At 42.6% G+C, this 27,917-nt stretch overlaps 5 protein-coding genes across 6 annotated transcripts in view; 2 read left to right on the forward strand and 3 right to left on the reverse strand.

Annotated features, from left to right (window-relative positions):
* LOC119557011 overlaps positions 1-27,612 on the reverse strand; it is a 66,761-nt gene extending 39,149 nt beyond the window's left edge. Inside the window, 2 exon segments of the mRNA XM_037869545.1 lie at positions 22,004-22,322; positions 27,476-27,612. Coding sequence (XP_037725473.1) covers positions 22,004-22,213 — 210 coding nt within the window. The 5' untranslated portion in view covers positions 22,214-22,322; positions 27,476-27,612.
* LOC119557014 lies at positions 10,882-12,482 on the reverse strand. Its single transcript, XM_037869548.1, has one exon. The coding sequence runs from the start codon at positions 11,809-11,811 to the stop codon at positions 11,338-11,340; it is 474 nt and encodes a 157-aa protein (XP_037725476.1). The 5' UTR covers positions 11,812-12,482; the 3' UTR covers positions 10,882-11,337.
* On the forward strand, positions 12,724-14,773 carry LOC119557012. The gene is made up of 2 exons (XM_037869546.1): positions 12,724-13,017; positions 13,120-14,773. The coding sequence occupies exon 2, from the start codon at positions 13,171-13,173 to the stop codon at positions 14,557-14,559; it is 1,389 nt and encodes a 462-aa protein (XP_037725474.1). The 5' UTR covers positions 12,724-13,017; positions 13,120-13,170; the 3' UTR covers positions 14,560-14,773.
* Positions 20,451-22,486, forward strand: LOC119557013. Its single transcript, XM_037869547.1, has one exon. It carries the CDS (start codon positions 20,568-20,570, stop codon positions 21,909-21,911), a length of 1,344 nt encoding a protein of 447 aa, XP_037725475.1. The 5' UTR covers positions 20,451-20,567; the 3' UTR covers positions 21,912-22,486.
* LOC119557010 (histidine--tRNA ligase, cytoplasmic) lies at positions 22,651-27,612 on the reverse strand. 2 transcript variants are annotated; one of them, XM_037869542.1, is made up of 6 exons: positions 27,476-27,612; positions 25,325-25,567; positions 25,042-25,257; positions 23,856-24,284; positions 23,172-23,792; positions 22,651-23,112 (listed from the first exon to the last, which is right to left on the reverse strand). In XM_037869542.1, exons 2-6 carry the CDS (start codon positions 25,499-25,501, stop codon positions 22,906-22,908), a joined length of 1,650 nt encoding a protein of 549 aa, XP_037725470.1. In that variant the 5' UTR covers positions 25,502-25,567; positions 27,476-27,612; the 3' UTR covers positions 22,651-22,905. The 2 variants fall into 2 exon arrangements, with proteins under 2 accessions (XP_037725470.1, XP_037725471.1); XM_037869543.1 differs by lacking the exon at positions 25,325-25,567 and having other exon boundaries at positions 27,476-27,609.
* Positions 27,613-27,917: the final 305 nt, after the last annotated feature.

A 27,917-nucleotide genomic window follows, 5' to 3' on the forward strand; every position in this document is an offset into this window, starting at 1 on the left:
TCATTTACCCAAATCGAAAGCGACATCGTTCGTGGGGCAGGGGCAAGATCGGATCCCCAAGATCCCCCCATCCCCATCCCCATCCCCATCCCCATCCTCATCATCATGATCATGGGGTTCCTGCGCCTCTGTCGCCCCCGGAGGACAAAAAAGGGCAAAGCCAGAAAAGAATCAAAAGCAGCGACCTAGCCAGAAAGAGAGGCACGAACAGGTAGAGCAGTACGCACTGGGCTTCTTCTGGTGCCTTTCAGCTCCTTCGCCTCTTTCGCTTCCCTTAAAAGCCAATTAAATGTGAGATCGTGTAATTGGCAAATTAATTTCAAACCAATTATAATGAAAACGACCACAAAATACGAAATGCGGAATACGAAACGCACAATGTGAGACAAGGAGAGGAAGAGAGGGAGTGAAAGAGACGGCTGTAGGACCACGAGAAAGAGACGGCTTCAGAGGGACCATAGGGAGCTCCAAGGAGTGGGAGTGAGCAGAGAAGATCGGTTGTTATGTCACCGGGGCTGGCATTCTCGGCCCTTTCCACCTGATTTTTTTTGCCTTCCCCCCGTTTTTTTTTGATGGCAATTATAATGCAAACACTTTGCTGGAACAAGGAGCAAAGAGTGCGTGCACTTCATTTTTCATTTTGGCGCGACGCACTTCCTTCTGAAAAACAACAACGTAAACTGGTTTCCAGTCCCTTCGTTTCGCTTCGCTTCTTTTTTGCCAGCCCCATTTCCATTTCAGCCGCTCCATTATTAATAAGAGCAATTGCATGCTCACGATCCCCAACAAACCATACGCTCACGCTCCCATCTCTAATTCTCGGACCCGGTCCCCACATGTTAACTTTTTAATTAACGAGTTTTCTTTTTCGATTTCAATTTGCCAGGCTTCGCTTGCCTGGCCGCAAACTGCCCACAAAACTGGCCCAGAGCGTTCTGTCTCCCTCTGTCTCTGATTACAGTCGAACCTGCCTAAGGTTAACCCGTCCAGCGACGGTCTATGTCCCATGTACCTTTAGCACAGCGGTCGGCAGCGCCCTATTAAGCGGGCATAGGGAATAGCTCTGCTCAGCCTCTGCCGACACACGTACAGCGATCAACAGACTGCTTTAGAAAGCAGTATCAGTTTTTTAAAGATATATCTATAACTATCTTCTAAAAAAGTTACAATAAATAGTAACAAACTTATGAAGAACCAAGCACCGAAACTGTTAGGAGTTGAGAAGTCTGAATTGAAGACTACTTTATTGGACCTACAGAGAGCACGCAAAAGTTCGAGATAAAAGAGTTGGACTGTAGACCTCTTGGTGGCTGCATTGGGCGCAACCTTAGCGCACTTTTATTTTAATTTAATTTAGCCGCAACAGTCGGGAGTCGCATGCTACCAATTGCAGACTGGCCTCCGCCTCAGCCCCTGTTCCGCATCTCCCCCTATTTTACCTGGTTTTTACAACAAGTTTGGGCCACTCCGGAGACTTAAGCCTAAAGTTGGACTTCGGATCGAACGCGGCACTTGGACTTGGAGTTCGGCATGTGGTCCGCGGTCGAATGAATGCAATGCCATTTATTAATAAAATATTTGCAAATTGTTGTCATGTTGCCCCGCCCCTCGCCTCCCACCGCTCCCTGTCCGTTCTAGTTGAGTGCCAGGGTGTCATAAATTAAAGGATTACCAGCGGACGGGGGTGACGGGACACCGGGGCTGCTCTACGGAATGGTCAAGGAACACGGCAAGATGCAGAGCAGCAGGCGGGGGAAATGCGAGAGGGGATGGGACCGGGAGATCCGCGGCCTAAGCAAGTTGTTAGCATTAAAGCGGCACCATCACAATGTGTGGCAATTACACTCGCCCACAAGGTTCTCGGAACAAGGTCTTCAAGGGTTGCCATCTACATATAAGTGGGAAAACCAGCTGGAAAAACTAAAAAGGAATGTGCAGCTAGGTAACAGCATCATTAATTTCAAAATGACACAAGAAACCCTTGTTTCATCACTGAGTAATTGGAATGAATTAGGAAAAAAGCTAAACCATTATCTTAAAATAACACCTAAAACCCCAGTCTTGGTATAGGCTTGTTTTAAGAAATTAACTAATTTAAATTTTAAAATAATCGAGCGGGATTCGGGAGATAAGTGCCCTATACTCGGGTTAAAAGTGAACGAAAATGTCACATATATGGAATTAAAAAAGTAACAAGAACTTTGTTGCTTATCCTGTCTCGGAACTTAGTTTTTTTTTTCCAATCTTTTTTTTTAATTAAAAAATCCGAGTTCCACCAGTCTGTTTTCGCAACTCTACTTTGGACTTTTTTTGATCATCTTACTATCTCTCCCAAAATAAAATATCTCTAAAATAGCATTAGTCAGTCACATTTGGGATACTAGTTTTGCTAGATGAATTTCAAGATACGTAAAACCTTTGGTCCATGCCCCAGAAAGTATGCTACATCCCGATCTCCGGGCCTGGATCATTCCTTGCCCTGCTGATCAGTGTTCTTAGGGGCTATAGAAAGAGCTGAAAAGAGCGTGAGAGGGCGTTGCATGTAGGTGCGTCTCCGTCATCATCATCAACATGGTCGGCTACCGTGCTGCTCCTCCCGCTCTGCCCCCTGCCCCTCGCCTCCTGGGATCTTGGAGGAGCCTGGAGGTGCGCGTGCGCGCCCTGCCGCAGATAAGATCGCTGAAGAGAGGTAGTAGTAGAAGAGGCAGTGGTGGCCAGACAGGCAATAAGCCTTACTAATAGGCTGTTGTTGTTGCTGCCGCTGCTCCAGCTACCCCAGCCACTCCAGCTACCCAAAGATTAAAGATGGGGCAACGACGATGGCGATGGAGATGAAGATGAAGGGAACTCCTCCGCGTGTCCGCCTCTCCAGCCGCTTGCATTTGCCACATTTGTATGAATAATTTAATTATTGTTTAAATGTTAATTAATGCAACGTGAGCGGCAACTGCACTGCACTCCTCCTGTCCCCCCTCCGCCGCCTTTTTTGCACCTCCACCGAAAGGGGGATGCTGTGGAGGAGAAAGGAAGACTCGACTCGACTCGACTCGACTTGACTTGACAGACACGCATTTGGCATTAATGGGCTGCCTGACTGACAACAACATCGCGCGGGCAGGAAAGTAAATAATGCAGGGCCGGGGAAAACTCGGAGGGAAAATCCAGTGCCAGTGGGCGGTGGAGGCATGCAAATGTGTGAAATTCGCAATTAGATGGTACAACTTGGGTCTGAAGGTGGGAAGGTTATGAAGCTAAGAGGCCCTTGAGCAAAAGAGGGTTAAGGAGTGCCCAGTTATAAGAGGCCACCAATAGGAAAGTCAATCGGATCAAAGGCAGAAAGTGATAGGTCCTAATGGAACCCATTCAGACCTTTCAAATTAGACATTATAGTTGTAGTTTTGATGGCAGGAGAACAAATAACCCAAGCAATAAGTCGTCTGAAGGCTTAAAGCAGTGTTTTAGATAAAAAATCAGTTACTAAACTGTTTAAAAATGTTCTAGGATAGTCTTCTTAAAGAGATCAGGTGGGGAGAAACTACTACAACACTCCTTTACAGCTTTATTTACCAAAACTAAAACTAATTCTCAGGTTTTTAAATACCTCTGGTAGTTTTCACAAAAAAGTTATAGGCTTTCAGAACTCCGAGTTATAGAACTATTGCTAATTTTTATAGCCAATAAATTTGATTTACAGAGACTTTGAGTTGGGAAAATGTCTAGTTATGAAAGTGCAACTGCTTATTACTAGTTGTTGTGTTTTAGAGACTTCTGGTAGATAAAATATCAAGTTCTGGTTAGAAATGAGTGTATCTTTGAGATACTTCTATACTTCTACTTCCTGTTAAGTCAACACTGTACAAATCTTTCAAAAAAAGCTTGCTTTAGCATAATTCCCTGCATGTTTGTTGGTTTTTCTGATTGTTTTTCCATCTTGTCCAGCCTCCCTCCCAGATACATCCATATGCATGTATGTAGATATTTGTTTTTTGCCGATCGCTGCAGTTAGTTGTTGTTTCTGCTGGTAATCCGAGACGGAGGCAATTAGCAAGGCGAACAGAACGGAAAACGGAGAGATTCTTCGGTTCGGTTCGGTTCGTTTTGGCTCTTAATTAGAACAAATGGCGAAAACAAACAGCGGCCGTGGGGCGGAAAACTAACGTAAGCTAATTAAAAGGATCGCTGGGCGAAAAAGTTTCGACTTACATATGCAGAAATTGAGTTGTTGTTCCTGCCGGTTGGGTTTTTAATGTTGTTATTGCTGTTTCGCAGGAAGCACAAGGCCTTTTTTCAAAATTTATTTATTTATTTAGCTTGCGGTCCGGTCGTTATTATTCAATTGTTGTTGCTGCACAGAGGAATGCGTTTTTGCTTATTGTTTATGTTATTCAATTTCTGCGCTAATTGAATGCGAATTCTCGCCACACGCGTGTGAGAGCGGGAGAGAGAGAGAGTGGGAGTGGGCGAGGAGGAGAGAGTGAGATCAGGCCACTGGCATTTACCGTTATTCGTTAGTTATTCGTTTTTGTGTGGGTGCAAGATCACTGCGAGAGAGGGGGAGCCAGCGAGAGAGAGAGAGATAAACACCTGCCACACACACGCACGCACACACACGCACACTTGACTCAATTAGTTAGCTCATAAATTTGCATATTTCGCACTTGCTTTCTCGTTGTTGTTGTTGTTTCTTTGTGGCATGTACACAGGAAAAAAAATAAACAGTGTTCCGTGACTTTGTTTTGATTTCGCTACTTGCTGCTGCTGCTGATTTATTTTATTTTTTTCGCACGCGCGCACACACAACCGCCAGCGCCGAAGTTCAGTTTTCGAATGCCGCTAATTTTCGAATGCCCCATGAATGAAGTCGACTGTCGACCGTCGACGTCGACTGCACGAGCCCTCTCTCTCTGTCTCTCTCGCTTGCGCTCTCTCCCGCTCTCGCTCTCGCGGTTTGATATCAAATGAGACCGGCTTTTCCTCTGTTTTCTCTCTCTCTCTCGCGCCGCGAGGGTTGCTTCCGCTCTCCGCTGCGTTGGGGCTGCTTTTTGGGGCCCTTCGCTGCCATTGGACGCCGCTCCTGGACGCCGACCGCCTATCACACAGGTGCGGCCGGGGGTTGCTCTGTTAAGGCGCTGTTATTAGCATTTGGCCCACCTGCGTAGGCGCACCTGTGCGCGTAGGTGGAGCTTCCGCAGTCCGGATAGTTTCCTTTGTGACACTTCTGCCCGGCGATTCCGATTTAACCCCCACCCCGCCGCGATGCAACCCTTTCTCAACGTTACTAATGCCCACACGGAAAAAAATGCTTAGCCCTCCCAATAGGGGTATATGCAGTGGGGTATATACAGTGGCGCGAATCCATAACTCTTTGCGTTATAAAACTGTATTTTCACTAATATTTGAATCTTTAATTATATGTGCAAGCTTTAAGATTACATTAAAAATGTATATAAACAATTCAATTCAATAACATAAGAAAAACTATTTCTCATCAATTTGATAAGTTTGCCATGTCATACGGATAACAGATAGCACTTTAAATTGATATTTTCGGACCATTTAATATATAATATTTATTGAGCTACGCTTAAGCCAACCAGCTCATCTTAACTGATTAATGGTTTGAGTCAGCTCAATTGCACATCTTGATATCCTGTTCTTTTTTTCCGTGCAGATGGAATAATAACCGCACAATGAATTAACTGCATAAATGATTCGCCAAACTACCCCATCTCTCTGGGAGAGACAGGAGCGTCTCTACTGGTGGCACCACTCTCAACTCCACGGGCGGCCGGGGGAGGGGGCAGGGGTGCCGGGGTGCAGGCATTATTCATACATAAAAAGCCAATTAAAAATTTATAATAAACCCCGCGCCAAACTGCCTGCAACAACCCCAAAAAAACAGGCCGAAAATAAAAAGAATTATATATCGCACAGTGGGTCGAATCGGGAAAAATAAAAAGAAGTTGACCTATACAGAAAAAAATGTATGCGTTTATAATTTTTCTGATATTTTAGGTTTAGTTTTGTTTTACCAAAATAATATTGAAACAGAGATATTTAGGATCGTAAGCTGGAAAACTGAATCTTTAATATTTGCTTTTCTAAACAACAAAAAGTATATGAAACGTATCAGGAATGTATAGAGTCTTCACGTGGAAGGTAAGAACTCGCAAACTTAAACGAAGTTCAAAACCTTAATAAGTTTTAAAGGTTTTTATATCTTGAGGACAAATAAAAATGTAGAGTTTAAAACCTTCATATATGAAGTTTAACCCGCGAACAAGAAAGCGGTCCTGTACTGACTTTTCAAGTAGTAGTGCTTAAGGAATTTTGTATGTAAGATTCTTTAAAGACCCTCACAAAACAAGCCATAAAATAAAATTTTTAGTTAGAGAGCATAGAAGAAGAAGCGACAAATTGAATGCCCACTGTGCAGCCCCATTGTGCAGCCCCACTGTACCTGGGTTCCAGCATGTGGGATTGACCAGCTGGGGATGGGGCGGGGGCGTTGATGAATTGAAAGGGGGAGTGGCACACGCACCTAGCGCTAAATTAGATGTAAAATAATGAACATTTCAATTAAAATAATTAATATTGTGCTGCACTCACAGTGGGCGGGGTGTGGGAAGGACACACTAAGCACTCAATTAACCATTTTAATGTTTATGGTTCAGGTTAGCCTGAAGGATGTGCCGTTGGTGTGGGCTGCTGGAGATGCTGCGCTGTGCTTTTTAATTATAATTAAACATGCGAGCAGCCGATTGGAGAAAGGGCAGCGGGCGCGGGGCAGTGGGTGGTGGGTGGTGGGTGTTGGGTGGCGAGTGGGTGGTGGTTGAATGGCCAGCTTCTAACTCGAATGGCTTCTCTCTTTCTGCTCAGGACATAATCACTTAGCCGCGTGCAGAGCCGCATTTAAAATTAATTCTGCTCAAGTGCGTTTCTTGGCAAGAGACACACAAAAAAGCACGTGGCCCACGGGAGGGGGGCGGGGGGGAGTGGCTGGGAGGGTCAGGGAGCAGGGACCAGGGAGCAGGGAGCATTTACCGTTGGTTCACATTCGCGAGCGAAACAAATTGCACGCTAATTGCTCATGTTCAATTAAAAGCAACGGCCCAGGCGAACTGCAAACGAAAACCAGCCCCACCCCAGAATTTCACCTAAGCTCTGTCCCGTCAGTGATGCTTACTGGTGATGGCCAAAAGCCAGGTGTGGCCAAAACCAGATCTAAGGGGCTAATAAGTATAACAAGCAAAAAGAGAAAAGACTACTCATACAATTTCAAAACAATGACATCTAAAGAATATTTGGAATTCATTATAAATAATAAGTTGGGGTCACCAAACATAGTAACTTAGCTACATAAATATGCTATTACGAAACGGAACCCATCACAAGCTGGCAACAATATATTTCATTCAGTTTTTGTAAAAATTCCAAGAGGAATATAAGTTCTAACATTTTCGAAAAAATGTACTAAACTATCCAGGTAATCAAAATTGATAACCAATACTATATGCATAGAGGTTTATTTTAAGTGTGCCTAAAAACGGAGCCCATCACAAACTGGATTCAATTTATTTCATGCAGTTTTTGTAAAATTTCAAGAGGAAAAAAAGTAATAACATTTTCTAAAAAAAGGTTCCAAACTATTCAGATTATCAAAACTGATCATCGTTATGAACAGAGGTTTTTTGATAGTGTTCAGGGCCAACAAAATCAACCTTTAGCCTATGATAACTGGCCCAAAATACTATATACTACCAGTACAATAAAATTAAAACATTAGAAAATTACTTAATCGAAATGCGGTTCCATGAAACTCTGGAAAAAAGCCAGATCTCACCTGGAAAAAGGCCAAATTGGCACCAACCGGCTGGCCACCTCAGCTGGAACAGCTCATCTTCCTTGGCTTCGGAATTCGGAATTCGGAACACAGGGGCACAGGCATACCCGAACCCATGGACCCATTGAGCGCTTTCCCACAAGCAGGAGTGGCAGGAGGGGAGGTCGAGGACCAGAGGGTGGATGGGTGGTGAATGGATGGTGATGGGTGGCAAGGCTTTTTGTTTTGGTTTTGATCCTTTGCGCAAATAATTGCCTAATTGTCTCTGGTTCGCTCGCTCTCCATTGTTGGGCTATGGCAATGGAAATGGCAACGCATATTTCTTACGCAAATCCATTTCCATCTATTAATTGGCAGCCCTCGGCAGCTGCTCCTTCTGGCAGTGAATACCGCTCCTGCCGCAGGACTATCATCATCGGCATCGCTCCTTTTTTACACAATTAAGCGCTTGAGCAAATAAAAAGTGAGCACAGCTCACAATGTTTCTCCCTCTCGGTTTCGGTTCAGTTCGGTTCGGTGGTGCCACTTGAATCTGAGCTGCGGTTCGATTTGCATACATACTCGTACACCCATATGTCCTGTGGCAGGACTCTCGGACTCTTGGACTGTCGGATGCGGTTATCGATTGCCGGACACGGACTGGACTTCCCAGGCTGTCTTCGTTTGTCATCGAAGCAGTCTGGCTGTCATCTTCGCCCTCATTTGCATTGGAAATTACCTTAACAATCCATTTCAATGATCGCCGCTACATCGACATATAACGAGGTCTTGAGTTGCTGTTACCAGTTTTGCCTCTTTCATGAGGGCAATTACTGGATCGAAACCCTTCCCTCGGCCTTTTGACACATTTCGCACGCTTCTTTGGTTCGCAGCAAATTGTTATTGCAATTATTATTGCCGGCTTGTTGTCAACATATTGATAAAACCCCGCCCCGCCACCCCGCCCTCCCACAAATATGCAAACGAAGCTAACGAGCGGTACGGGGATAACGGTAAAGGTAATGGGCGGACGACCAGGGCTGATTGCATGGCATTGTCAGCGACGTCATCGCAGTATCGAATTACGGATTTTTCCACGTCTAATTTACGGCCCGTGACAATTGCATTTTAAAGTCCAGCGAACCCGAACAAAACTTAAGCCGCACCGGAAAAAAACCCCGATCGAATCGGCAGTTTTCGAACGTGATGAAATAGGGTTTTCGAAACCTTATCGGGTTTTCACTTTAAAAGGTCAAAGTCAAGAATGTATATTACTAGAATCTGAACTACGAGTATATCGAAATCCATAGGCTCATTTTAAGGAAGACAGAAATATATGAGTATGAGTATATATAATTTTTTGCATAACTGTCCGATTTTTCAAGGAGCAAGTTAGGTGTTAAGGTCGTGGTTCTGAAACATCGAAAAACCATATAATTTACACGCATTTATGTCAAGTAAAAACAAATTATGTCAATATTTTGATTGTTTTTCATATTTAATATATGATTTGGTTCTATTAATTTACCGATCATTCCAGGGGTCTAAAATACTTCCTGCTATATAAAGAGGACTTTTGGAAAAGTTTCTTATAGATAACATTATAACTGAGAGACAAGTTTGCGTAGAAAAGAATGGGAGGGCGGACATGGCCCGAATAAGGTATATACATATGTATGTATATCATTATAAGATCGGATAATGTCTAAAAACATAATATTTTCTGCAAGGGTATACCAATAATATATTTGTAACTCAGTCAATTAATTATATTAAAAAGATAGAGAAATGTTTAAGCTACGAACATTAGTTTTATGTAAAATTAGAATTCCCATGCGTTTGAATATTTCTTTATGGAATATTTAGTAGGGAAACATTTATAAAATCTCACTATATCATAGGATCATTTGTACATTTCGCCACATTTGTAGTTATCCTCACTGTAAAATGCCAAAGGATACAAGCAAAATCTAAACAATCAAAGTTGGCTATTATATTAAAGTAAAATCAAAACAACTATTCGGCATTGTGCATATCATTTTCCATTGAGACGAACAAGTAATTTTGGTAAGCAGTAAATCATAATTGAATATTCAAAGCTATCCCAGTAAAGTTAAATAGTGAACACCCGCAGAATACGCAATATACTCCGTCTCTGTACTTTTTTCGCTGTGCAATCTGACTTAACCCGCGCAATCTTAACCCAAGCAGACCCAAAAGCGGCGACAGTTGCCTGCCCTTGATAAATGAGACGGCGCCGCCTACGCCTCGAGTTCCGAGTACCGAGTATTCGAGAATCGGACGTCGGACGTCCAGGGGTTGTCGCCTTCTGTAGTTTGCGGTGCGCCGCAACGCCGATCAAACGCGATAAACGCTGGGTGGGTTACGTGGCTGCGGTTGACAGTGTCAACGGTTGCAAGTCAAAATTAATTAGAATTTTTCAACTGCGAAATACCCGTACCCCTGCCCAAAAATCTAGGGGATGCACTATGGCCCACTGTACTCCAAGAAACTTTGAGCGAAAGCGGTAAATTGAAATCAGTACAAAACACTGGAATACAAAAAAAGAGCGATCATTAATCATCGGGCCGAAAAGGGTTGACAAGCTGCGCATTGCTATTGCCACAGGGTTGCTGTTGCTTTCAGTTCCGGCTTCTTCCGCTCCTTGACCGGAGTCACATCCGCCAAAACAACAACAAAGGGGTTGGGGGTTGCGTAACCCTAATGCAATTAATGGTTCCTGATGTCTACGGGGTAAATAAATACATTTTCGAGACTAGCACATCAGGTAATATCACTTTCCAGGAGCTCAGCTTTTATATACTTTACTTTTCATAGTTGACAATAATAACAACATTATTATAATAGAAATAAGTTTAGTTAGTATCATCTCAATTAAAGAGCCCCATACGATACGAATATGTTTATATGCCTAGGCACCCACCTTTATCACTAGTCTACAAAACGGAAATGCCTATTTATAAATGACAAGAGGAAAGTTTTCATTTTCATTTCCCAGGCCTTTTGAATATATTATGTACTAGGCTTAAAAGTGCAGCTATGTATGTATTTCAACCTTATGGTTCTTTATTACAATGATAAAAACAATATTCCTTTCTCATTTCACATTTCTTATGGTTTAAATTCTTTCTCATTATTTATGTTGAAAGTGAAAAAAAAAAGTTTATAGTTTATAATGTTCAATTCTTCTTCTATTAGCTTCTATTAGCTTTATCTTTAAAAATTTATTTTACAAGATTCCATTGGGTATTTGAATGTTGAACACTTTATGAAACTGAACTCTTATCTTTTGAAACTTTAAAAGTAATATTTTCAAAAATAGGAGCTTTAAAATCTGAGTCTAGAACATAGGAAAAGATCAAAGAAAAAAGCGCCCTTTTGTTACAAACTGGTACACTTTAAGATATATTAAATTAAGAGTGGTACGTGGCAAAGGATATTCTTTACAAATTTAACATTTATCAAAAGAGAGATAGAGCTGAGCGGTACGAAGATCAGTTCTCAGCTGAGTCGCTGGCCGACGAGCTTTCAGCAGATGAAGGGGACTCCGAGCCAAGGTCCTCGTCGGCGAGCAGCAGCTGCATGGCCTCCACGCCGCTCTTGGCCACAGAATCAGTAAGTCCCTGTACGGTGTAGCTGTTCCGCATCATCTCCTCGATGGCTTTGTTCGTGGAGAAGGGGGTCCCCAAAAGGGATCTGCGCAGCTGTCGCATCCCTTGGTGACCGCGACGCTGCTTTCTGGAGTCCTCGCCCGCGACCAAAAGCTGTACCGCCAGCTCCACGTTGTTGTTGCATCCGGCCAGCGCAATGCGGGCAGGGCCCTCCGGAAAGCCCATTCCCAGGAGCTGCTTCACCAGTTCCTCCGTTTCGGTGGCATCCGCCGCCACGGCCACTGACGAGGCTTCTCCGGGAGATCCAGCTCCGGCCTCTGGCGTGGATTTCAGGTGATTTTTCTCAATTCGCGGCATTTTGCTAGCTTCACTTTCGATATCAATCAGCTGATCCTTCTCACACCCCTCTCATTTGGTTTCAAATCGCGAAAGCTGCGTTCTTATTCGTTTTGGTGTGACCGAATTTGAGATAAATCCTAATTTACGGGTCCTACTTCTGCAAAAAACCTTATTACACCAAAAAGTTATGGGAACATGCTATTATCCCGGCATCATCAAGCCCCGTTTACACTATAGTCGCATATGGGGTGAAGGGGAAAGTGAATTTTGGGGAACAAATTGATTTCAAGTGTGGTTAAGAACATCCTTTCTGAGGTTATGTCGTCAATTCGAATTAAATTTTGATATAAAGCATAAACTGAATATGCACGGAGCGAGCGTCGAGCACATCAAAAACTTTAAGTCCGATATTCCCTAGTTTTATTTTTTTTTAATTGGCAAGCAATTGCCAGTATCAAAAGAGACTAAAATGGTAAGCCTAACACACGGCGAAACAAATATTTTTTCAAAATGTTTTGCGGAGGGTTAAAAATAAATTTTTTTTAAATTTTCCTTGCTTGTTCAAAATTATATAATTTTTTTATTCAGTTTCTACCGGGATTTTCAGTTTTTTTCAGAGGATTAACTTAAAAAATCATAAAACCGGATCTTGCCCGACGACAGGAATCCAACAGTTTACCCCAATAAAGCAAACCGATAATCAATAATGGGATCGTCCCTGAATGGTTCTTATTGAGATTTAAAAAAGTTATAATTACATAAGTTATTACTTCCTAAAAGTATTAATAAAGTGAAAATACTTACAAATAAGCTTCCTAATGCGAACATAAAGTTTCTATTTTGAACTGGTGGAACTAAAATCTTAAAACTGCCATAGTTTTTATACATATAAAAGAAGTTGTAAACTCTGGTTTTCAGCAATTGAACAGCCTCGAGGTTGTTGAATTGCTGAAATTTCTGAAAGTTGAGTTTGTATGGAGGAACAGCTCACCAAAATGTAACAATTCAGCAGATCAACAGATTAGGGAATACCCCAACTAAGCAGCTTATCGATACATTGTCAATGTTTTAAAAATATTTTTTTTTATTCCACGCGTTGCGATTTCTTTCACTTTGACACTTCGGTAGCATTTGAGTCTTTGATCAAACTAGTTGATGAAATTGCTATAAAATGAAAGTATTTCTGTGTACTTTCTTTCTTTTGCATTCTCAAAGCAGCGCAAGGTAATTTCAGCATTGTCATTGGCCAATTTGTGGTATCGATAACGAAAGCACGCGTAAGACATTGAATACAACTCTAATTTGTTCTTTTCCGTTTCTTCAAAGCAACTAGCCGGAAGGATTCCATCTTTTAATATTGGCAAAACTTTGGTGAAAATGGAAGAAACCAAGCTAATAAAATCTTCAAATGAGGAGGAGTCCGTTCAATCTGGGAGAGATGAGGAGAACGGCCCCGTTGAAATGGATGTGTCCATAGCTCAGATGATTGAATCAATCTTACAGAACCGGACGCTGCTCGAACGTCCATACCTCCCCAGATCCCCTGGGCGGGTGTTGCTGCCCCTCTTGGCAAGGCCCCAAGCAAGTAACTTCATATTTCCCAAAATGACTTTAGCGCCGCGGCAACGGTGCGTGCTGCCACCTAGGGGTGGCCAACAAATGAGCTCCCTTGAAATATGCAAGAAGGTTCATAACAAAATTGGTCAATTTGCCGCAGGACGGGAATTTACCGCCGCCGTGTTGCACGTGAACATACCCGACAAAACCGTCTTCGTACGAGAATGGGATTCATTCCTGATCGACTTCCTGTTCGTGGGACAGACCCCGCTACGGGAGCTGGGGCAGCTGCCCAACTTTGGCGAAGTCTTTGTTTTCTATAGCGCCGAAGATAAAACTTTTTCGCGTGTCGCCCTATACGCCGGTGCGAATAATAGATATGTTGCATATCGGATCGACTACGGAGACTACATTCATCTATCGGGCATGGAGCGTATATTCGCACTACCGGATGACCTGCAAAAATTGCCTGCGCAAGCGATTAGATGCTCTGTGCCCAATGTCATTCACGCAGCCCATTTGAGCTTGTTCAAAGGCAGTGATGGTGTAAGGCTGCGAGTGCTTGACAATAATGGCGTCGAGCTGATGGTGGATCGCATCAAAGAAGGCAACTCGGAAAGTCAAAAGGCTGAGAATGTGAAAGTGGACGCAGCTTTTGAGCAAACTGTACCAGGGAGCCGCGAGCTGGGCATCACTGCTCGCATCAAAGTCACCTCTATTTGGTCCACCGTCGAATTTTATGGCCTATTTTTGGATGGACCAGTGCCGCCAGTGTGGCAAGAGGAGGATGTCCCTAAGGGCAATTTTGAATTTCACCCTATGGATATGGTTTTGGCTAAGTATCAAGACGGACTATACTATCGTGCCATGATCACCCTCATGAGTCATGGCGCGTGCTACCTATTCTTCGTGGATTTTGGCTGCACCCAGTACGCAGTCCTCAACTCCTTGGCCCCGTGCTTTGCAGAGCAGAAAGTAATTCGTAACTTAGCCGTGAAATTCAAAATAGAGGGACTACGCATCGCAGAATTTCCAAGATTGAAAGATGCTGATGGTGTGGATTTTTGTAGGGAAAAACTACTCGGCCAGGAGATAGCGGTTACTCTTACAAACTATCAGCACCCCGATAGATTTTTGATACGCATTCAGGGAGGACTAGCCGATGTGCAGCAACAGCTATTGGAGAAAGGATATGCATTTCCAGAATGATATGTATATGAACCATTTTTTTATTTTTTCAAATGATATTCACCTTCATACTAGTTTTTGGTACTTAATGGTATCAAGACTTTCTTTAAATAAAATAATAATTTTTGATTGTGTTCATAGCTAAGTCAACTACGTTACCAATCATTTTTGTCAAACTAACCAAACACACCAATTTTTGTGATGAAAATAAATAAAACAGCCTGCATCCAATCTATTTATTGAATTAATATTTATTAGTTTTGTTGGCGCATGAGTTCAAGGATCTTTAGCTGATTTTGGACATATCGATTGGACTTTGCTGTGGTATCCCTATGGTACAAATTCTGGGCAAAGGCAATAAGCTAAAAACACAATTACAAGGGCACAAACAGAAGATATGGGGCCGGGTCCCACATCTGCTGCCTCTTCGCCAACTTTGACTTCTATTTATGCGTTGCACAATTTTAAATAATCACCCCATTGGGAAATTTCGAGCGAAAACCCTTTCATACCGCCCCCTTGGAACTCTGGGTACTTGTGTGTTATTTACCCTGATTTATTGCCATTTTCTTTTGGTTGCTGTTGCGCCTTTTTGGTCACTCTTTGTTTAGAGAGCAGAAAGCAGGGTCACGAACAAGTGGCCCGTAAAAAACATTGCCAAACCCTCATCTATCACAATTTCTTGGCCGCTCTTAACTCGTACATTTTTGGGTTTAAAAACGCATTATTTGGCTCTTTTGGTAATTGAAGTTTTTAGTTTTCATTAGCCGGCTGTCGGACAAAGCAGGGGTAGTGGCGACAAGGGACGACACTTGGCAAGCAAAGATAAATAGCACCTTTAAATTAACCCATTAACGAGTGCCGGGCTCCTCGAGCTGGGTATTTTTGACATTGAAAAAAATGCATATTAATAACCACGTTTAAGTGGATTTCTGGATGTTGTGAGCAATTTTTAGATTTTTAATGCGAAAGGCGATTACTAAAAAAAGAGCCACAGAACTAAGAAGTCAAATGGTAGGCTTATTCCCCTTTAATGTTTATATCAAGAAATGAGAAAATGTTGTATTTGTTTATTCTTCGTCACAAAACTGTATATGGTGAAGGCGCGATCGTAATGACTTTCTTGTTAAAAATTGTTTTTATTTGATATAATAATAGTATATATACATAAATGTATTTGTCAGCAAGGTCCTAACATTACTTTATCGTCGCTAGAAAAATTAATAATTTTATGTTATCGAAGAATGACCTGAGGAAATGCTATGAATCGTACTACACCTACATACCTACAATTTTCCATTTCTACTAACACATAAACCATAAAATTTTAAATTTCAAATATATAAATAAGTAATTGAAATTATTATTGTTTTTTTAGGAAAATATTTATTTTGATATCACATTTGTGTATAACATATAACTAAAACTTTAAAATATAAAAAGGAATTTAATAATTTTAAAATTAGATCGCATAATAAAATAGAGAGTGGAGTGAGGAGAGAGGAGTGGTCTCAAAAATAATCGAGTAAAATTTACATAAGAAACTTTCTCTAAACAGGTGCTCTGCTATTTCTGTGGCACCCCCGTATTTTTGAATTTACTCTTTCTCTTAAAACATTTTGGGGTCACTATGGGGCTATCCGATTTTATGTGTCTAATGTGTTGTACTAATTTGCCTGCAACTCTTACGGTTTGAGCTTTGACTAAATCCTTAATCCTTTTCTCCAGTTTGCCATACTAAATGTCTTTGTTGTTTTAAATAACTCTGAATGCCAGAGGAACTTTGCGAATTTCCGGGGTTAGAAAGGGAATCATATTTTAAAGTCCGCTTAGCTCTTACAATGCATTCATTGTAAGCCGATACATTTGTGCAATTGCCTTCCTCCATTTTAAACCGGAAATGAAAAGTTCTATCCGCAGTGAAAAGCGCTTGAAATATGTGCGAAACGTGTGTGCCAAGTACTCAGTTCAGTGCCCAAAGACCCCGATACTTATCGGGTGTCGTCGTCGCCGTCGAAGTTGAGGAATTGGAATTGTTCGGTTCGATCCTACAACAAATGGCGAAATCACTTAACACACCGTTAACACCCACATTAGTTGTACTCCGTCGCACGTGGAGATGGGCAGGGCGGCTGACTGCGTTCCACTTACAGCCAGAGTTTCAATTACTTTCCCGAAGCCACCACCAAAAATATTATATGCCAAGGAACTCCGCGGCTCATAATCGAATTAAATGCATTGCCCGGATGGTGAGGGGGGTGAGGGGTTGGGATAACCCGAGCTGAGTCGAAAAAGTCATTAAAAACGCAGGCCAAACGATTGCACGCAAATTTGCTGGTCCCGCTCGCTGTCTTTGTTCCTAATTCCAATCCCCCCTCGTTTAACCAGAAGTAGCTACCGGTTGCGCACAGCGGAGGGCACGAAAGTAGCACCCGGAATTCCGAATTTAAGGTACACTTCCTTTTAAACATTTGTAGGCCAATAGTTCCAAGACAGGTTTCCTGCAACGCAGATACAAAACAAATTTAATAAGCCTTGTCTCACATACAGGTTTTGATACATGGTAGTTTATATGTTAGTAGAGTACTAACTAGAACAACGATTTCATTTTTTAACCCTACGCATTTATTGATTGGGTTATAAGGATTCACTTAAAATCATAATTTTTTCGTACAAACAATACAGGGTTTTAGAGAATACAAAAGAATTTAGTTTATGGTTCAAGATATTATATATACATATTGTATAAGATATTAGTAAAAATAATAGTTCATATATTAACAAATGGGAATAAATATTTTCCAACAACCTGCCTCATGATCTGATAATCATTTTTAAAATTAAATTAAAACAATTTCAAAGAATAAACAACTCTAACAACGAAAATATATGTTTAGTATAAAGTTAAAATTAAGATAAATTATTATAAGTAAATGTAAACTAAACTGTATTATCTTTAATAATAAACACGTAGTGACTAGCGTAATAATTCATACGTTTTTGCAACTTGTAACCCTTAGATACATCCAAATGAATAAATAAAAGTACTTAGAGTATGCAATACTTTTAGTCCTATCTATGTGCCCTCCAGGGTACCCGTCACCCATTCACTAGCACACATGCGCTGGTCGAACTATGAATGGAATTGGCAATGAAATCGCACGTGGCGATTCTCTGCTCACCCGCGATAAGAAACTGCCGTCGCGTGGCCATGCCCCCCGGATCTCTCCAGAGCACAGATACTATCGATGAATGGACGGATGAATGAGGTGAGTGAGTGAGCGTCGTGTATTTATGACTCTGAATCCGATTTCGAGCCAGATTCATTTCCATTGGGCGATAATCGTTATTAATATTATTAGTGTTTGCTCACAGGATACTTTGGTTTTCGAAGGGGATATATGACCGAGGCAACCTGCAGAGTGACTCTTTTGGAGATTGGCCTTAGCAAAACCCATAACTTGCCACACATATTATTTGTCGATTTTTAATTGGGTACCTCAAAGTCTTTTAAGTTCGCTTGATAATTCTTATGAAATGGATTACTTATGGTATAGTAGTTAGGTGTGAGAAAAAATCCTTTACAGAGGTTATCACTTATACCTTGGATGACACCCTTTAAAGTAGACCTCAGCGAAGGCGCTGAATTGTGAATTGGAAAATTGAAGCTTGGTTCGGCAGGAATATAAAAAAGATGGATAGTATCTATATCAGTTGTAATTATAGACATTTTTCTCGTTTGGCGTTACTAAAATAATTCAATATTTGACCGATGGAAATGGGAATGTATTTATCCTTTTTCACACTCCCGCACACATTGGGAGTCACCCACCTTCCATAAATATTCATACAAATTAACTTTGTGATCGGCTGGACTGGAAAATGGCAGTCGAGCTTAGCAAATCAGATATTTATGGGGCAATCCATCAATGCCAATGCGACGGGCGATTTTAAAAGGGACCTCTCTTCGCACCACCGAACCAAATTAAACCAAACCAAACCACCGTACCGCACCGCACCGCACCACTCTAATCGCTTCCCACGATCGCCGCGGCGCAGCTAGCATTTCCATATGTAAAGTTGCGCCTTCATTAATCCGTAAATTAGAAGCATTGAACGATATCAGTCGCCCTCTGGAGTGCACCCTCTTCCCGGTTCTGGTCCCAGTCCCGGTCCCCTGAAACAAATCACTGCACACACGAAAACATGCACACGGGGTTCAGGCCGAGCCACCAAGGGCACACCTCGAAATCCTAGCCCAACACAATCCGCTGCAATCCCACCACCACTCTGAACAGTGGAACCAGTGGGTTAAATTGGGGAATTGGCTTGCTCAAAATATTTTAAGTTTCTAGGCCCCACTCCCATTGATCTTTTAGTTCAATATGTTGGTTACCTAATATCTATATCAAGAGATTACCTTGTCATGGTTAAAAATACGAGTGTATTAAGTATGATATCTAGTCTCTAAAACAATACATTTTCAATAATTTAGTTTGGACATATAATACTTTTCCTAAGGATTCTTATAAAATTATTAATGTTAAAAAATAAATATTAAAATAGAAATAGCTACACTAATAAGAAAGTATTAAATTTAGGGATTTCATATACGATTTAAATATTTTATGGTATTTTTTTATTTGTTTTAAATATGAAAATATTTTATTTAAAGATTTTTAAATTGGAATAAATGTGAAATTTTTGTTCCTAATGATGTAAAATATTTGAAGTGAATATGACTAATATCAAAAATAATATTTTCTACCTTGCTTTATATATTTTCAAATTAAATGAATCATTTTATTATGTTTTGTATTGAACATTAGGTATTTGTATTTAGTTTTAATATTTAATACAAATTTTGAATTTTATATGCAAATGTTTATTTCAACTTTTAACCACAGGATAAATAAATCAAAATCATTTCCTGATTAGCGATGACAATTTGGATACCGTTAAAAAATAAATATAGCAACGTACAATAAAACCAAGGTCAACCAGCGAGTTCGCCCGGTTTTTGAGCCATGCCAGCCCACTGTGCGACCCCTGGCAACCTTCAACTTCATCGCAGTGACATGTCAGCGGCAGCAGCAGAGGCACAGCAACAAAAACAAATTGTTGGACAGTCGTTGAAACGAAATGAAATTTCATATTAAAACTGTATTAGCCGGCAGAGATCTCTGTGGCGGCGCCTGTCAGAATCAGTCCGCCGTTGCGTTGGGTCATTTGAATGAGGAGCGGCCGCCATTCCCCTGCACCACCCACCGCCCGAAGACCCCGCAGCCACCCCTGGCACCTTGCCACCAAATTGCACGCACTGAAGCATGAGAAATGCGGGGACAGCCTCAATCAGGACTCAGTTCGAGTGTAAAAACGAGGCGATGAGCAGCCGCGAACCGCTTGACATTTCTCTGTTGTGCATAATTAAATTAAGAGATGCCAAAAGCGGTACACAGTGGGAAAAAATTTAGGGTTTAAAATACTTTTAGGGTAATTATATAACCAAGTCAGCCACTTATAATAGCCAAAATGCGCTAAGTATTGATCTAGATGATCCCCATCCATTAGCATCGCGTTGGAAAATAAAATGGAAATTTAAAATACTATCTAGTATTTGGATTTGAGATTCACGGTCAAAAAGATTATCAAAAGTATTTGGTAATACATATTAATTCTAGTTATTGAAGCTAGTTGATGGCACTTAACGAGGTATTCATATTATTTAAATTTGTAACCAAGCTATTATATATTTACCATATTTAATTGGGTGACTCAGATCACCTATAATTATTTTTTGCAGATTTTAAGAAGATTTTACTTAGGGTTAAAGGTTACTTTAATACATTTGCTCTCAGCGTAAAAAAACTGAGCACACCAGTCATGTAGTCGTGTTAGAAAATGTAGGACTCATTTTCAGTAGCATTTCAAAATTGTTCGTAGACAGATATTACAAGATCACGTTACTTAAAAAAAAAAATCAAATAAATCCAAAAAAAAAGGTAACATTTGATAACCTACATCACAAGATGAGCAAATACTTCAATACCGAGATCCTCAAGATGCTGGTGGCCCAGGCGCCGGCCGATGAACACGACATCTCCAATGATCGCTTCGCAGCCATGGAAACAGCGGGTCAGTGCCTGATGTTCGTCTCCTCTGATCCCAAGAAGGAACTACATCCACGGATTGTGAAGGTTACCCTGCGGCAATTGTTTCAAAAGGAGGCCAAGGAGCACGGTTGCATCGTAAAGATCCGTGAAGAGATGGCGCAAAAGGATCAGGGGCAGGTGAATAAGCATCAGAAGTTCCCCAGAGACGAGGAGTACGATGAGGATTCGGCTATGAAAAACAGCAAACGACTAGAACGCGCCAGGGGCGGCCTTAACATCACCTTTGATCCCAAGATGCTGTTCTCGAATGACTCATGGACCAGATGTCCGGACCAGGGCCATGGTAAATTAAAGATACTACACCGCAACCTCAAGCCCATTTACAGCTCCCAGACTAGCGAGGACAGTGGGGGATCAGTGTATGTTTCGTTGGACGAATACATAAAGATGAAGGATAAAAATCGGACTTTGCTAAAGAGCCATGAGAAAATCCAGATGGATGATAGAATGAAGAGCGAAAAGGATCCCCAAGAGGTCCGCCAGCAGGCGACGGAAGTAACTCTGCAGTCGCTGCTGAGGCAAACGTTCCAGCTGTGCTCCATACACATGAACAACCTGACGGAGTTCCTCAAGGAGTTCATGGATCAGCCCCACATGGACAATCTGTCGCACTTCACCAGGGAGTTTTTGGGCCTGCCCCAGCGGTTGGAAAATGAGGACGGATTGAATCTCGACTCCGACGACGAGGGGGTGGACTGGCTTAACCAGAATCCTTTCACCAGTGCCCACAGGTTTCGGGTGGCCGATCAGCCAGAGGACAGTCCAGAGGATTCCCCCAGCCGCCTGAAGCGATTCCGAGCCATCCTGCGTTCGTGTCTAAACTCCATTGGCGAGTTCTTCTCCACCTGGGACCAGGAAACCTTTCGGTCCTGGTTGAATCGTGAGGATCCTCTGCTTTTAGGGCACAGCAGCGATCACTCCTTCCTATTACTGGTTGACCGCCTCATGCTCGCAGTCAAGTGGGCTATAAAAATGGAGGAGTTACAAGCCGCAACTCGGGGGCAGCCAGGGCAAATGGGGCTGGAGCCAGCTGCCTTCGCGCTGGAGACCGAAAGGGACCAGCAGCTGAGAAACGAACCCAATTATCGCAGGATCTCCAGCCGGTCTTTGACCCGTTTGATGACCTTGCTCAATTCGGTGGATGCGCACAACGCACAGCCCCTGTACTTGGTAACCCAGAGGAAGGGCCGCCAGTGCTGATCCACATCTCCGTTGTATATTCAATTCCTTGTGGCCAAAATCATAAGTAAACACATCGGATGACCGGCTTTCTTAACCATCGACTGACTAACCTTGAGTCCCGCTGGCTCCAGGGCGGGCGTGACGACGGCGGCGGGATTTAGCTCGATGTTAATGTTGTTGGGCTCCATGATGAGGCCCAGGCTCTGCAGATTGCACACCTCCGGCAGCTGGAGGGTGGGCGTGGGCACCTTGAGCACCGCCACGGTGCAGTCGATGCTCGACGCCGTCACCGTCGCAGTGGCGGGCAGCGTCTCCGGCATGCTGGCCACCGCTTCAGACGGCACCGCCCGCTGCTCCCCGGCGCTGCTCCGCCTGCTGATTCCTATGCTGACTCCGATCTTGACTGAACTGGTACTCTTCGTCAAAGTCCTGCAAGAGATTAGAAAGCCGTTAGTTTTCAAAATTCAAATAATCATTTTAATATTAGAGAGCTAAATGAAGCACATGCCTAAAAGTATAAGGTATTTATTTGGAATAGGTACATATTTATGTACTAGTTGAATACAAAATTATGGTGCAAGTGCCTAAAAGTATAAAAAAGGCACATGGTGAATGTTTTTTTGAATTTGCTATTCCATTTTACGGCATACTTTCAGGCAACCGAATTATTGATTTCTTGGTGAACAACACTTTATTCCTCGAAATATTTAAAATCAATATCAGATCCTCGAGAGGATGGGCCCTAGAAAAACAACGGTTTCCGGCTTAAATGCGAGTCGCTTAAGCGTTTATTTGTTTCTTTTTAGCGTTCATTTTGGTATAAGTTGTCCGCACTTATTCCTATGGTTACACTGTAGACCTAAGCATAGTAGCACGCGGCGCCTCCGGCCAGGACACCAGAATACAAAACGTACAAATAGGAAAAAAAAATATACTTCGATGCTGGATGGTTCATAAATTAGGAGCGGGAGCGGTAGTGTTTCTAATATCAGTGTTTAAAAAAAAAAACAGCCTAGGCGGCCTGCTGCCGTCGCCGGATCTCGGCGGCCAGATCCTCCAGCTTAACGTTGGTCTCCTGGCGCGTGGTCACCTCACGCAGCTTCACCACGCCCTGCGCCAACTCCGCGTCGCCGAGGACCACCACCAGGGGTATCTGGTGCTCCTCGCAGTGCTGCAGCTGCACCAGAAGCTTAGGGTTCAGCTTGTAAGAGTGCTCCGCCTGAGGGAAGCCAGGGGGTTGCATTAGTGAGAATTAGCAAACATCGAGGTGGAACCTACCTTCACGCCTGCGTCCCATAGCTGGTTCAGCACCTTCAGTCGCTGCTCGTGTAGTCCCTTGTGGGCAGAGGCTACGTACACCTCCACGTCGCTGGTACGCAACTTTAGACCGCTTGCAGCGGCCCGCGCCTCCAGAACCGAGAAGATGCGCTCAACGCCAATGGAGACGCCCACGCAGGGCACAGCCTTGCCTCGCGGATCGAACATGCCCACCAGGTTGTCGTAGCGACCACCTCCAGCCACGGATCCCACGGTAGCCGGCTCGTTTGTCTGCTCTCCGTTTTGCTGTGATGACTTTGCCGGAGATGCCACGGCAGCGGACTCTCCCTTGAGCACGCCTTCGTAGATCACTCCAGTGTAGTAGTCAAGGCCCCGGGCCAGACTCAAGTCGAAGCTAACACGCTTCTCCAGGCCAAAGATGGAGCAGTACTTGAGGAGCAACTGCATGCCCTCCAGTCCCTTTACGGCATTGGGCACAGCTTTCAGCTTTTCGTCGACCAGCAGCTGTTCCACCAGCTCGGCTCCGCCACTCAGCCGCACGTACTCGCCAATTCGATCCGCCGCCGCCTCGTCCAGGCCCTTTTCCTCCACCATTTCCTTGCGCACATCCGCCCAGGGAGACTAAAACAGCAGATAGATTAGATTTACATGCTACGAAGCAGATTCCCTAGCGGTTGGGCCCACCTTGTCCAACTTATCCACCGCCGAACAGATGGTGCGGAAGCTGTCTGCCGGCACTCCACACGCCTGGAACATGCCGTCCAACAGCTGGCGGTGATTCAGCTTTATCACATATTCCCCGATGTCCAGGGTGTCCAAGATCTCAGAGACAATCTTCACACACTCGGCATCCGCCAGCATGGGATCGTAGGTGCCGGCGATGTCGAAGTCGCACTGGTAGAACTCCCTATAGCGACCCTTGGTCATTGCCGGATTGTCGCGGCGGTAAACCTTGGCGATGTGGTAGCGCTTGATGCTCGAGATCTTGTTCATGGCCAGGTAACGCGCCAGCGGTACGGTCAGATCATACCGCATCGATAGAATCTCACCGCCTTGGTCCTTCAAGTCGTAGATCAGCTTTGAGTCCTCGCCGTACTTGCCCGTTAGAACTTCCTGTTGGGATGGGTTAATGGGAAAATGAGTTAGAGAACCAAAGATGAGGACAAAGGATATAGGTCGCTTTAAGCCCAATCTGTTCCCCCAGTCCAATCTTATCTAAAAACCTCTTTGTTACTGCTTTACTATACTATTAGGTATGTATTTATAAAAAATTTAAAAATGATAGTCAGAAATGTAAATAATATTGTTAATCTTTGATTATAGAGTATTTCAGTATTAGAAACAGCTAAGTACGTATACGTTGCAAATTAAAGTCATTTATGTTGAGCTCAGCTCGGTGCTATCAGACTTTTTAAAAATACATTTTGAAATAGCTTATAAATTTATTTACATATGTACCATACTTCAAATGAGTTAAGCACATACACGGGGTCTACAAATCTGCATTGTATACTAATAATGTATACTAATAATACTATTATTCGTAATGATTGTGGGATTATTGATTTAAGTCTATCTAATTTATATGATTCGTTAATATATGGCCTTTCTAATTACTTTTTATGATTAAAACGGAACTAGACTTGGATAACATAGACTTCTAAGAATATAAACCTCTCAAACCTGTAATATCTCTGTTTAATTAGGAACTTCAAATGCAACCCACTTTAACAGACACTTTCAATAGTGTTTAGCTACATATATATTGTACAACTTACTCACAAGCTCGAAATGAGTCATAGTACAACTTCTAAGTGTCGACAACTTGGACTCTAAGCTATCCCCCACAGTATAACCCGTCATATCTCACCTTCAGCTCGAAGACGGGCGTGTCGATGGCCTCGCCGCCGTGGCGCTTGAACACCTGGACTATCTTGTCCAGGACACCCTGGCGCAGGGTCATCTGCTGGGGGGCATAGTCCCTGGTGCCCTTGGGCGTCTTCAGCGTGAACTTCTGGTTGGCGGGGGCGGCATCTCCGCCCAACTTGGCCTTGAGGGCCAGCAGGCGGGCGACCTCCTCATCGATCTGCAATGGAAAATGGGGGACACTCTTTACAAGAGGGCTACGATGATGGTAATGCTTAGATGCTAACCTGCAGCAGTTGCTCATGTTGTTGTTGTTGTTCTTGTGCTTGTTGTTGTTGTTGTTGCCGTTGTTGGGCTGGAACGCCGGACGAGTTGGCGCGCCCGCCGCCAGAGGGCGCCGTCTGGAACGTTGCACACTGAAACGCAGCACTACAGCGCCACTGGCGGCCAATTGAACGCAACATGTGTTTTTTGTTTCTTAATTTTCTTTTTCTTTTCTTGCAACAACTTTCTTTTGCAACTTTTCAAACCTAATTAAACAACAACAACAATAAAATTTGCTTATTTTACAACTAGTTTGTGTTTGGTGAGGAGAAATGAAGTGTGTCAGTGTGTGTGTGTGTGTGTGTGTGCAGCTCAAGCTATACAAAATAATAATACAATATTGCGTTCCATTGACCGTCAGCGATGAATTTTTGTTGTTTCTCTTGCTTTGAAAACAAGTTTTTGCGATTTGAATAACACTTTTTTGGGCACTTGAAACGCAAAACAGGAAAGTGACGCGATTAAATGGAAGCTGGAAGCTCAAGAATTCAAGGACACTCACACACAGACACAGCTAGATTCCCGTTAGACAGCTGATCTTGGCGGCCATTATAGCACACGCACACAATCGTAAAAAGGATACCACCGCTTGCAATTCGAACTAGTTTTTCATTTAATTTTAAATATTTCATACTTTTTTTTTCGAAATAAGCAATAATGTATTTTTTTTAATATTGTGGCGAGCATAAGTATTAGCAATAGTAAAAATCGATATTGAAAAATGACTTCCGTGAAAACTGCACTTGAAGTCCAGTTGTATACGGAAATCTATATTTTTTAAATAATAAAATGCAAATAGTGGTAACCCCTAAAACTGCGAATTCCTTATAGCCCCGATCACATGTTGCAGTCGTTATTTCTCGGATCGGTTGTGGTCTAGCAGGTTTTTGATATAATCGCTATAACCACCATGTGCCTTTTGTACAATGTACATGCCTCCTGCTTGACCAGTCGCTCTCTTTTGCTCTCTTTTCAGTCAGTCAGTCGGTCATAGAGCACACACAGGGATGCCCATTCAGCTATGTCTGATTAGACTGTCAATTAGTATGATCTATACTAGGCAATATTCAGGAGTAGCAAAAATGCCCAGCAAAATACATAAAGTTTGGACTAAATGTACAAATTCCAATATCATTTTAATTTTTTCATTGATAGGTTCTTATTGGAAACTAATAAGTCCTATAAATCTAATCCAACAAATAACAACTGGAATGAAGTAGATTTAGAAGGAAGTACGGTTTAAAATCAGCATTAAGCGAAAAATGTTAATTTTTTTTTTACATAAAAACCACGTGGATAGAAGAATCCCAAGTCCAAGTTTTTTTAAAGTTCCACGAACGTTTGAAAATGTAGTTGTATTTTAATGTCAGTTTTCTATGAAATAAGGGATTCGACTTTAAGGAAAAATCCCCATCTTTAGTATAAACGTCTTGCATGATTTTTAAATATTCGACAATGACGCTTCTAGTACTAATACACCAATAGGTTAAAAAACGTTCAGTGTCACCCCAAACAACAATTTGATTAAAAGCTAGCCGAAAAATTTTAAAGGTATCCAGAATTTGTAGGATTATATGTTTTCTGGGGTAATTTTAAAAAGGCTCGTCGGTAGGTTTGAAATCTTTATTAAAAAGCTGATTTTTGTTCAGCTAATAGCTAAATGTAGCTAGTTTTTGGAAGCGATAGTTGGCATCACTGCGTAGAACACAATACTCCGCAAACAGAAGCTGTGCACTTGCCGTTGGCCAGAGCGAGACAACAATAACAACAGAGTGGCACGATTGTGCGAAGGTAAATGTGAAAGTCTGCGCGCTCTTTTAATTCCTCTTTTTTTTTGGTTGCATTCAATCTAATTAGACTGCAAAGCCAAACGAAACACTCGCACAAATCCCATTGCCAGCGCAGCAGCATGCGTGTTTTTTGAATCTGATGAAATATGTGTGTACATATGTGAGTAATGGGCCTTTTGATTTGATGACGAAAGCAGGCCCGAGAATTACGGCAACAATTGCACTTATTCCATTGTACACACACAAAGGGGGCGGGGAGGGCAATGCACTGGAAGGGGCGGGGGGGGGAGCGGTGGGCAGCTGGGACTGGAACTGAAAACTGACCTTCTCCTTCGACTCCTTCGCTGCTTTCAACTGTCGCACGAGATCGCCTTGCACTTTGATTTGCTCCAGAATCTGCTCACGCGTATCACTCATATTCCGGATTCGGGGCAAACGGTTGGTTGGCAATCCTCTGAAAGGCGGGCGCGCGTTTTAATCTTCTCGACTCGGCGATTTGTGCTGTCTTTTCCAGCTTTCAGCTGCTTTTTCTGCGCTGCTGGCCAACAAAATTCACTGCACGCGGTGGTTAGTGTGACCGTCGAAGTGCAAAATGCCCCTAATCGCGGACTCGCACCACGGTTAGAAACTTGGGTAATTTACTTAAAATGTTGATTTATGGAACTCATTTTCAAATTCACTAAAAATACGTAGCACAAGCACAAATTTATTTTTAAATTCGCCTAAAATGTGTTATTTTTTAAATTCAATCATCTAGTTTGGTAGT

This window comes from Drosophila subpulchrella, chromosome X (assembly GCF_014743375.2).
Source record: "Drosophila subpulchrella strain 33 F10 #4 breed RU33 chromosome X, RU_Dsub_v1.1 Primary Assembly, whole genome shotgun sequence".
Lineage (NCBI taxonomy): Eukaryota > Metazoa > Arthropoda > Insecta > Diptera > Drosophilidae > Drosophila > Drosophila subpulchrella.